We start from the raw sequence: 12,655 nt of genomic DNA on the forward strand, positions 1-12,655 counted from the left end.
ACAGTGTAGTGAGTGTGTCCGTGCAAAGGGATTATTAAAAACCTTGGGTCAGACTGTTGCCATGGCGCCCAGTAATAAATCAGGACTGAGCAACCTGTCAGAACATTTGTCACTGTATGTGTGTATATATATAATTTATGTATTTATGCAGTGTGTATATATATATATATATATATAGCAGTGGTCCTCAACTGGTTTGGCCATAGGACATTTTCCCATTGTCATTAAGCCTCGACCAAATTTTTAAGAATTTGAACCAAACAAATTTATTTCTCAAAAATGGTTGATGCACACACAAATACCGTCCCCCGGTTATGTATACTTAACATTCACATAAATTGTAAAAATATCACTAACACTGCTGAATCACAGTGTAAGGTAAGGCTATTTAATGTGGAAGCATATGGGCAGCAATATTCAATTTGAAATGTAATATGCAAAATGGCAATGCAATATGTAAAATGACAATACATTTCTGTATTTAAATTTAAATTTTCCATTGCATTTGTGCAACGTTTGGTGCAAAATGAAAATGATAATTCAATTATATAATTTATATTTGCCATTTCATACACTAGTTTTAATATGTAAATTGAACACATATTTTACCGTCTTCTATAGTCTTCAATGAATTTGATCCGTCAGATTCCATGACCCTATATATTCATTAATATCTAATCAATATGCGTTATAAAATAGAAATGGGAGATGGTCATACATCACATGAGTCACTTTATTGAACATTACAGTCAGTTATGATGAAATAAAGAGCGGGGACGTGATCAACTCGGAATGTATTTTCAATTAGCACATTGAATTTTGCTACATTCATTGCGGGACATTTAATGAAAATGCATTCGCAAGTGTCTTAACTGTGAGTATAAAATGATTTCCATTAAACGAGAGTAGATGTTAAAACTTCATGGTTCAAGATAAGCAAAACTAAGACGTAGCTTTACAGTAAACTATGCTTCTCCATCCATTTACGCGGTGTGACTCTCCTTCTGTCCGGCGTTAACGGCTGCAGTGTACTTGGCCTGTCAGCACACGCGACGGCTGCAACTAAAGGACCAGCACGACAACCGTCTGGATTGAGCCGAGTAGGGGACATCTCTAGGGTCTTCAAATGGGCACCTTCCGTCCTCAGTGTTTCGTCGACTAGCCCGAGACACCTCAAGAGGGCTCGACAGTGACCCTGGCGTCCCAGAGTCACCCTCCTCCGTCCCCCACTCAACTCAGCCCAGCTTACTGACCTCTACATCCCTCCTGCTGCTGAGACCTACCCACGATCTGACAATCTCTCCGCAACCCAACCATACGCGCCAACCTGTTTGACTAAGGCTGTCGAGCCCCACTGGTGCGTTAATATGCAGTTTCAGTGGCAACGGTTCCGTATGGCATACCACCTACCGCAAAACACAATATCTGCCCAACCACCCGTCATTCACGCAATATCCACAGGAACCTATACAAATAAACCAACAGACTCTTCAAGTTTTCAAGAACTCTACGAAACCGTAGCGTGGCGGCCTGTACACAGCCAGCTAGAATCTTTCCGTCTTAACCACAGCCAGTTGCTGCTCCTTTCTGCTGCTTCAGATAAGTTCTTTACTGTGCGACGCAACTCTTGGCCGCTGAATCCGACTTCTCTGAGGAACAGGGTTGTAGAGTGTGCCACAAAACCTCGACAACCCACTTCCACTGGATAAACCTGGACTCTCCATCCTCGCTGTTCTGCTTCAGTGGCCAGATGAGCATACCGCAGTTTCTTCCTCTCATATGCCTCATCTACCGCATCCTCCCATGGCACTGTGACATCAGTTGAACAATGCGTGCTGATCCAGACCACAAAACAATATCTGGTCGTAGGTTAGTGGTGGCAATCTCAGGTGGATAAATAAGCCGTTGATCAAGATCAGCCAGCATCTTCCACAGGGTTCTCAAGTCTCACGCATTGGCCGTGAGACACACGCAATTCAACCAGTTCACACGCTCACACGCCACACAGTGTATTTCTCACGCTGAAAAGGCAATGCTAACCAAGTTGTCCTGCAAGCTTTATACATAATGTTGTATACGAGGCGCAGGCACACAAAGTGAAGTTTCCTGCCGCCAGCGCGTCCGTATCTCGGCCAGATTGCGTTCGTTACTATGGCAACATAGATGCGTGAAGTCCGCGAACACACGGAAGTTGAAGGACATATTCTCGGCCACCGCGACATCGCGCGAACACACGTCGTCATGGAGAATGTAAGTTGGAAGAAAGCTCGCCTAACATTTTTAGGCTAGAAGTAGAACATTTAATAGCCCCTCGTATATATTATTGATGCAGTCAAAAACTCTACAACTACTTTGCAACCAGGCCAGAAGCTTTGACTCAGTTTGGCTAGTTATCTGAAACTAAGGGAAATGTTATGGGAAGGAATTAAGATGTATTTCTTAATTTTATTTTAAATTATATATTATACTGTATTAATAGTCTTTCTAGTTACATTAAGGCTACGTGTATTAAAGCAGAGTGCCCTGGGTAATATTTTATATCCTGTCAAAACATACTAATCATAGCCTAATCCTAGCTATTGCATTTGTATTTTTCAAAGATGTCAGGGAAAAATGCAAAAAGATTTGTTTTTCCAAACTGTTCGAAACAATTTGTTATTTGTAATTTTGAAATATAACATTAAAGAGTAGGCCTATATTTGATGTGATGAATTGCTCTGTCATTTATCAGATTTACCAACTGCTATAATTTCTATTTGTGCTGGTTAATATGAACAATGGGTAAAATTGGGGGCGGGGCTCCATTAAGGCTCCTCCCCTAACCACATGTGATCTCACTCCAAGCTTTTGATCAAACTTGAGAACCCTGATCTTCCAGTCCCCAGCAGCTTCCAGTTGTCCTGGGCGAGAATTGGTGTTAACACCTTTTCTTGGTGGTTGCTCGTCTGGGCAGAGGAACATTGTCTTCTGCGTGTAATGTTTTGCTAGAACAGGCGGCAACTTATTGGCAACTTATATAAATGCCATTCAGAAAAATAACATTTAAATGATCATTTTGCTACAGTTTTTGCTTAAACATGTTAAACATATCTAATCATTTCTGTAATACATTTTAATTTTAATTTTGCAACTTATAAAGTGTTAAAATATGTATTCAATTTACATTAAAATAGTGTATGAAATGGCAAATATAATTGATTTTTCATTTTCATTTTGCACCTAGGTTGTACAAATGTAATGTAAAATGTAAATTTAAATACAGAAATTTTGTCATTGTACATATTGCATTGTCATTTTGCATATTACATTTTTAAATTGAATATTGCTACCCATATGCTTCCTTAAATAGCAGTCCCAAACTAGTTTATGTTAATACAATAAAGTTAGTAGGTTGGTATGAGCCACCGGAATAATCTAAAATATAGAAAATAACACAAAGTGAAAACAAGGTGGGATTTTGGGTTAAGGTTATAGAAGTTAGTTACCATGGTAAATACACAATACGAACATGAACTGTTAATAAACCAAATAGAGACTGATCCTCTTGAATGTAGAATGAGCATACCTGCATGCAAAACCTTTCAAGCTAACACGGAATTTACCAGTTACGTAAAAGGGGAGATGGTTACACATCAAATGAGTAACTTTATTGAACATTACATTCAGTTATGGTGAAATAAAGAGCGGGTTTAGGCTACTTTTTGGTAATTTCATAACTTTTTAATTGACAATGTAACTACAGAGTTGCATGCTCGTAATTTAATTTGCTATTATATTGTGAGGTGATGTACACTGCAAGCACATTTTAATCCCTGACACAGGGTTCCCACAACATGGTTAACTTCAAATTCAAGCACCTTTCAAGGACTTTCCAGGTCCAATACCCTCAAATTCAAGGACTTAATGTGGGGACACATTTGATGTGTCCAACAGCAAACGTTGGGATACCATCGTAGTAGTTTCGTGTGCGCGTGAACATCATGGCAACGTACAACACAAAGTACCTCACGCAGGAAACACAACATAATGCGTAAATGTGCGTAACTAACGTAAATCAAGAAAGCTAGTATGCATAGGCCACGAAGTGTTGGCGAAATAACACATTAGCGGACCGGAGGGAATAATATGGAATTTTTTCCAGAAAATGTTTTGCACAAAATAAATTTAAGCACTTTCAAGGACCTGTATCTCTGTATGTTTATTTTCAGTTGTATGTTACAGGGTAGAAAACTGATTTTTTTTCTGTGATTTTGTGACAAGTTATGAAAATAGCGTTAAAATAATGACACTGACATATAGGGCCCTATTTTAACGATCTAGTGCATGGTCTAAAGTGCACGGCGCAAGTGCACTTAGGGCGTGTCCGAATCCACTTTTGCTAGTTTAATGACGGGAAAAATGGTCTAAAAGCGCCATAAGGTTAAAGCGCGAGAGCAGACCATGTACGGGACAAGCCGGATTCACCATATCTTTATGTACACAATATTAATCTTTTACATTGTAATCCTTTTATTTTTTAATATTTAGCTAGTTTGTGTGCTGCTGCGCATCCCCGTGTGTGTAAAATGATGACTGCGTCGGGCTGAACCTAGCAAAAAACCCTTGCGTCGCGCTTGGCGCTCCATTGCTCCGGGTGTATGATAGGGCCCATAGTCTGAAAACATCACCTCATCTGACAGCAAATACTGAATCAGGACAACACATTTTTCTCAGTTTACTCAAACTGCGTCTGACAGAAGAGTAGGCAGCTTTCACACACGTCTTTCAAAATAAGTGTTGCATCAGAGAAACATTTATGTTGTTGATGTTTCTTTGACTACACACTCTTGTGACCCACTTTTGGGTCTTGACCCACCGGTTGAGAAACAGTGGTATAGTAACTGTATATAAAAACAATAGAAGTATATGGAATGTCTCCATTTAGATAGCTGTGTGTGTGTGCGTGCACGTGTGTATGTGTGCGTGTGTACCTGATATTGTGTGTACCTGATAAGGCTAGTAAAACCAGAAATAGTTCACCTTGTGGGACAGTTGTTTTTTGAAAATGTAAAAATGCAGAAAGTTTTCTGTGATGGGTAGGGTTATGGGATAGAATATACAGTTTGTGTGTGTGTGTGTGTGTGTGTGTGTGTGTGTTTAACTAGACAACAAAACATCTTATACTGTAATATTATTGGATTATCAGATCTAAAGTCAGTGGGTGTATTGCATGAATTTCAGTCCAGAGGATGTATGTTCTGTCAGAGGACCAGATGGTACTGCGCTCTTCCAGACACCCTACATGATGTCAGCTGAGATTACATACCCTTGAGCCAATACCAAACAAAAAGACACATTCAGCCCAACCTAGTATATACATCCATCTAAAATGTCAAACACAAATTTAATATCCACTTGAAAGAAAATAGAAAAAAAGAAAATATGTTGTGTGGAAAAGCACAGGTAATCAAATTTCAAGGTCAATATGACAGAAAAGAATGACCGAGATTTAACAAAATATTCACCATTTCAGAGGGTTTGATAGAATGAATGTACTTTAAAACTCCTGAATGTAATCACAACAGCTTTATGAATAAAGGCAGACACGTGCTAAACCTGTGTGTGCTGTTTCTGAGCTTAAGATAGCACCTGATAAAACATTTATGACCGGAAGATGCACCAGAGAAGGCAGGAAATTTAAGCTGACCAGACAATCTGCTCCATCAACATTTATAACTTCTGCTTAATTTCATCTTTCTTTTCGTGACATGAATATCAAAATATTTAGTTTGTGGCATACTGTAAAACTTCAAAAGCACAGTCATCAGCCAGCGATGGATTCAGGGTCAGGTTTGGAGTCCTTTTGGTTTTCTCAAGTCACTTATTTTATTTAGATATAAAGAAAAATGATGTCTGTTATGTTTCATCACTTTTTTTTTGCTTTCACCCTTTGCCTTCCCTGAGGGTTTCAATTGAAAAGTGAAAAGCAGTTTAAAGCACACTCTTTAATAGACAAGAAAGGGGCGCGGAAGCATATCTGCGCAGTTTGGGTGGACTATGATCATGAAACAAAGCTACATCAAACCATATCTGATTCTTTCAGTTCAGTACTTTAATTGTGTAGCTTTGAAAACCCTTCATAGATATGCCATAAACCTGAATTGGAAATTGAGGACTGCATCTCTGAAGAGACCATGCAATCTCTGAGACTCTGAAATGGAAGGAACTCACAGTGGCATATCCTTAATGATCAAATTAGTGTTGTAAATGTAGCTGGTAGTATATGAAATTACTGAGCAATGGGTGGCGTGAAATCCTTCTCATTAGCTATATTTCCATCACCCTGTTTTTATGTGCATTTTGAAGTATCACATCAGAAATGAGTGTTGGTTACTAAGTAACCATACCACCGTCATCTGCTTGAACTACTTGATGGAAATGCACCTAATTTGCTTCACGTTTGGGTGGAAACCCAGCTATTGTGTCACATTCATGGATTTCAATTATGAAGTGATAATATTCAGATTAGTGTTCAACAAATATGGATTGTCAATGATTCCAAAACTATTACCCCAATCCTAAATATTCAGTACTGTACAGTATAGCAACAGTTGTTTATTATCCCTGGTAAATATTTCAATCCGGTCACATTTGTTATAATTTGAAAAGATTAATTTCTAAAATTCTTCTAGTGACTATCATACATATAATGTGTGCGTGTGTGTGTGTCTTTCTTAAAGATTCACGCACGCTTATTTATTAAAGTATCACACACGCTTAGTTCTTACAAGTATTATAAATTAAGTGTGTGTGATATCAAACAGTTAATTTATGTAGCCTATTTTAAATTATTACAAAAATTTAAAATAACGGTATTAATATATTTTAAAATGTAATTTATTTCTGTGATGGCAAAGCTGAACTTTCAGCATCATTACTCCAGTATTCAGTGCCTTCATAAATCATTATAATACTGCTGATTTGGTGCTCAAGAAACATTTCTTATTATCAATGTTGAAAATGGTTGTGCTGATTAATATTTTTGTGGAATCTGAGATACATTTCTTTTCAGGATTCTTTGATGAATAGAAACTTCAAAAGCACAAATGTAATGTTATAGCGGGGTTATGCAAAATGGCTGATATTTAGATGGAAAACATTTTGGAATCATTTTATAATTTACTTTTTGAATCACACACTAAATCACATTAAATCTAATCAACTAATGCAATTAAGTTTCATTTAAATGATATGTCTTAGGGGCACAAATGGCACCATTTACATAAGATAAGCTGTATTCTTTGAGAAGCAGTGAGTCAGGAATGCAATTCACGAGTTAAATAAACTCACGTATGTCTCTGGGCTCCTGTCTGTGGAGAGAACAAAGGAGTTTGGGTGGTTACATCACTGCTGTCCCAGCAGACAGAGCTCAGTGGCTTAAATACAGCATGTCCTATTCACGTCCCCCAGCTCTAAGATACAGCTAGTCTCCTCTTCATACTCATTTCTCTCAACCCCCTCACAAACTCTGTCACATACACACACCAACATGCTTCAGAGCCATAGACATGGATTAATGTCACAAGTGTGTCATACAAATGAGGCTTAATTAATGGGCCTTCCCTTTGTGCAATTAATCAGTTTCAACATCAATTAATTAGAGTTAGTAGATGAGTGAGGGAGGCAATGACTGATGCTGTTGTCTCAGAGCCTGTGCTGTCTGATAATACTTCACCCATAATCTGTGACCCTCTAACCACTTTATCAAATACCACATTTCCATTATTGCCGTTTTCATAAATCTTGTTGGGCTACTGTCAGGGCTGGCCAGTTTCGTGATATTGGTTGCCATTATTGGCAGAATGATTATTTGCCTTCATGTGTAGTCCTGGAAATGTAGCCTCCGTTTCTTCGCTATTGTTCTTCCTGGAATCCCTCCGGCCAGGACCAGTATAGCTGGTCACCAGCAAGCGTTGTGTTTTTGATGCTGGTGTCCCCACCATGGAGGCCTGGAGAAAGTATACTTTAGCCCTTTCCTATTTATCTTAATGGCTGTTCTGATATACATGTGCATCATGGGACCGTTAAATATTTTTGTGGACAGTTGGGGGTCAAAAAGGTTGAGAACCACTGCTGTATAAAATATCTACATTCTAATTGCATACTATACTATAAAAATTATTTCATAAGAATGCTGTTTATGAATGCAAAATGGTTACGACATCTACAGTACCAGCTGGACCTCGATCCCAACTATGCTTCCTGATAAGCTTAACCAGCAAGATCACCTTTCTCAACCAGCTTTATCAAGTTGACCAGCATTTTTTTTTTTTTTTTTGCTGCTGATCAGTATGGCTATGCTGGTCCAGCATCCAGACCAGCACCAAACCAGCATAGAAATTCATGTTTTTTCATCAGGGGTCATCACAGTTCAATAATATTTTATAAATAAACTTATTTAACTAATTCAACTATAAATGCATTAAAATCTTCAACCTTTTCACAGGCAAATCACGATTGAGGAAGGCGAGCAGCGGGCCAAAGAGCTGAGTGTGATGTTTATCGAGACCAGTGCCAAAACGGGCTACAACGTCAAACAGGTACGTTTTACCTCGCCACCTTGTTCTGTCAGCGGAAAGAGCGGGCACAGTGTGTGTGGCTGTGAGAAACGCTCTCATTCTTTCGGATTTCTCTTCTGAGGTGCAGTTGAAAGCATAATTCAGGATGACTAAGCGCCGAGGTGGGAGAGATCAGATGTGACGCAGAGCACTGCTGTGTTCTCTCTCTCTCTCTCTCTCTCTCTCTCTGAGAGCCGGAAGTGCGTACAGCACACTGTGTGTGTTTTGTGGGCTAAGGTGTGTGTGTTTGTGTGTTAGCATCAGCTCTGTCTGACTAGATCACAGACTGTGATAGTCGTTTTGTCTCTCTTCTGTTAGAATGATCAAGCTTTGCATCTTTTTGTCAAGTGTCATGTCAAGTACAAAAGTTCTTATTGTATTTTGTGATAAAGAGAAGATCACATTTTATTTTTATGAGATTTTTTAATTTCAACAATCTTTAAAATAAATCAGAAAGACACTAATTAAAGTCTGTTACAATGCACTGCATTAAAGTGATTTTAGTGCAGGAAGGGATGTCTGACATGATGACCAAAAAAAGAAGTAAAATTCTAATTAGCAAATTGAAACAATGATTGTGTTAATAAAAACGGAAACTTGTTTTTCCTTAAATAAATAAATATGTCATTAAAAAAATATTTCAGTAAATATGAAAAATATTAAATATTCATTGAAAGCATCTTTAAAAAAAAATGATGTCATTTTTTTCCACACTCCTCATAGCACCCTCTTGTGGCCCTCTGGAGTTTGAAAAGTTTGAAAACCCCTGCACTTTGATAATAGATAGCAAAGTTCAATAAAGAGTTACAATTATGCACATATAATGTGAGTTTTTGTGTTAATCATGGTAAAAACATAATAATAAATATACTACACATGCGTTTTCTTTCTCAACTGTTTATATTCACTTAAAACATACCTGACTGTGTTTATGTGAATACTTGCGAAGAATGGCATTTACATTATTTTGTGTGTATTTTGACTGTTTAAGCGCAATAAGCAGCGAAAAAGAACTCAATTTAGTACTGAGAGGTGCATTTATGAGCACACTTTGTGTGTGAGCACAAAATCTGCGGGAATGAGTCAAATTATGCGCAATACGTGCAATGAAATCCCACGCCAAAATTCAAAAGGCAGGTAAAAACCCAATAAATTCAGTAAGCATCTTACATTTGGGTATTTAAGACAGGTTGGCAGTAATCCTAACTTTTACTGCATTGTACTAATATTGAACTACTTCTATTGTGCATTCATATTGAATGTATAGCCATGGTGTGTGTTTTTTACTGCAAAACTGTTGCAGCCTGTTCTCACCTAAATGCGTCTCTATAGCACGCATTGTGTATTATCGTGCAATTTATACGCGAAAATGAGTTTTTACGTGCATATGATACGCAGTTTTCGTGTGCATTTGATACGCAGTTCATTTGCGTATAATACACACGCACCCCACACCACTAATTCTACCCAAACGTATAATACACACACACCCCACACCACTACTAAACCTACCCTAACCAACCCATGCGTATCCTATGCACGTAAAAACTCATTTTTGCGTATAAATTACACGATAAACACACTGCGTGCTATAGAGACGCATTTAGTGTGATCGGTTGGAATACAAGTCATCCAATCAGAATTTAGAGTCTCTCCATTTTACAATTACAGTTTGAAACTTGAATATGAGGCTTATACTGTCATTCTTCAAAACTACGAGTGAGTTATATTATTGTGCATTGTTCCATCAGCTGTATTGGACACTGAGCCTTCATTCTTCTTAAAGCCATGTATCACTGTTTCACAGGAGCTCAGCACTGACAGTACAACACTAAAAGAGACTAAATCTCTGACACAACATGTTATTGGCACCAGATGTGGAGCTGACTTGTTCCAGTCTCCATTACAAATTGAGATCATTTCCAAGCCTTTACATTGTATGTGTGTGTGGCTGACTGGAGCACATGTTTGTTTGCACGTTTGATTATGTGAGATCTACAGCAGGGAGCTGCATTCATCTGAGATTACGATCAATACTAAAATTTTCTTATTTATTTCTCCAATAACAGCAACATTAGTTAAACTGATTACCTCGCAGAGGTAATTGCAAAATAATGACTCAAATATTGATTGAAGAATTGCAGGGTGTCAAGTTCTTTCCAGGATAAAATTGAACTCTTGTGTAAATAATACAATATTAAACATGTTTGGATAATAATTATAGAGTAATTTGCTGTTTAACAGTCTTTCATTGCTATAATTTTTAAGAATAGGAAGTTTGTGCTTTGGTGTATAATAAAGCAATTCATTTTCTTCTACAGTTCTACAGCTGTTTTGTTTTTAAATTGTAAAAATGCAACAATATTTCTGTTTGGATTTTCAAGCTGGTGTTGTAGTATTTATAACTAGCTCTATTTAAAAACAGTAAAGGTCAATGGATTTCTAGAATGTTGTCTATTTTTACACCTCTAAAAGACTTGATTGTGACACTGAGCTGTCAAACATTTGTGCATAAAGGGATGGTACAAAAATGTAAATTCTGTCATCATGTTCTTATTCTCATGTCATTCCGAACCTGTAAGATTGAATGTGGAACATTAAATACGATATTTTGAGAAGTGTTGTTAATGCCTACAGGTTTGGAACAACAAGAGACAGTAGCAACAGTAGCTAAAAAATATGTTAGCTAACTCTTATGCTAGCAGCCACAAACCGGGAACTCGTGTTCACCCTTCTGAAACGTAAAATGAAAAATGTGACACCGTATGATCTTGTATGAGTTCACAGATGCATGAAGCCTGTAAGTCAACATTAAGTGCTCTATTTGGTACAGGGTCTGTCTCTGTCTTTCTTAAATGGAATGGTTTTGTGTGCCTTTGTTTTTGTCCCAGCTACATTAAAACATTTTTATGACTCTCTCCTGTCAAAAACAATGGCCTGAAGGTAGTTAACAAAATGAGTGTTTTTTTCTGACCCTCTCTGCCTAATGGTCCAGTGTGCTCCATTTCCCCATGGCTTGTCTATTGTGATTGAAGACATGAAATGAGAGGGGTGGTGTTGGCTACATAAGCTAACTGCCCTGTTTGGTATGATTGGGAGTGAGTGAGGCTATTTATCATTGCTGTATAGCCTCATATAGCTTCTGGGAACGGCCCTTTCTAGAGGATGGCTGTAATGGAGGTGTGTGGTGGGCCATTAATTGCCCTGCCATGAGCGGGACGCTAGCAATGCATTGCACGTTTCAGAAGGCAGAACCAGGCTAAGTGCTTTTTGCTGTTCCTTTCTCATCTTCTACACAGAGTCCACTTTAAAGGTCAGCAGGTGTTTTAGTCGGTGACATTTATGATTCTGAAAAGAACTGGTTGCATGGGATCTTCATTTCTATTAATATATACAGTATATTACAGGACAGGTCTGCTTCAATACACATGAGAAAGTCCACTTTGCTCCAAGTCCCTTTTTACTGGTTGAAAAATTGTTCAGATCATATTTTCTGCCAGAAAGCTGTACAGTATGACAGTGGTGGTCGCTAGACTATTTTGAGTATTTTTGACTCCAGGTAAATTATGCTCTGATAAAAGAAAATACTGAATACTGCTGATATGATTTAAGCTGCAGTTTGCAATAGCAAACTTTTGGTGAAATGCTGCATTCAGACAGGTCAGTTTTCAATAGTGTAGATGTACAGTATGAAGCACAGCTCACACAGAAGGCCCTTTCAAACTAGGGGTGGGGGTCTTTAGGCACCTCACGATCCGATCCAAATTGTGATTATGGAAATCACAATCCGATTCTAAATCTACAATTTTGTTCTGAAATTTTTGACAGCCGCGGGTCTAATTGGCTGCATTCACTTATGCACAGATCAATTTTTACATATTAATACATGTTTTGTCCTGTTCTTAAGAGATAACTGAGTTGAAACATTACTGTTTACATTAATTTCACATTAGAAAAGCATTTGGGGATGTTAGTGCATTTAATCACTTACATTGAGTCATGCACAGGCGTATGCCGCAAACGCCCATGAGAATCATGTAGGGTGAAGCCTGCAATTG

General features: G+C 38.0%; 1 protein-coding gene across 2 annotated transcripts in view; it reads left to right on the forward strand.

Moving 5' to 3' along the window:
- rab6ba (RAB6B, member RAS oncogene family a) overlaps positions 1-12,655 on the forward strand; it is a 128,882-nt gene that overhangs the window by 112,241 nt on the left and 3,986 nt on the right. For both annotated transcript variants that reach the window (XM_056246320.1, XM_056246319.1), the window contains exon 6: positions 8,486-8,579. In XM_056246320.1, coding sequence (XP_056102295.1) covers positions 8,486-8,579 — 94 coding nt within the window. The remainder of the gene's footprint in view (positions 1-8,485; positions 8,580-12,655) is intronic.

Source organism: Rhinichthys klamathensis, unplaced genomic scaffold, assembly GCF_029890125.1.
Source record: "Rhinichthys klamathensis goyatoka isolate OS25496 unplaced genomic scaffold, OSU_Roscu_1.1 h1tg000036l_1, whole genome shotgun sequence".
NCBI classification, from domain to species: Eukaryota; Metazoa; Chordata; class Actinopteri; order Cypriniformes; family Leuciscidae; genus Rhinichthys; species Rhinichthys klamathensis.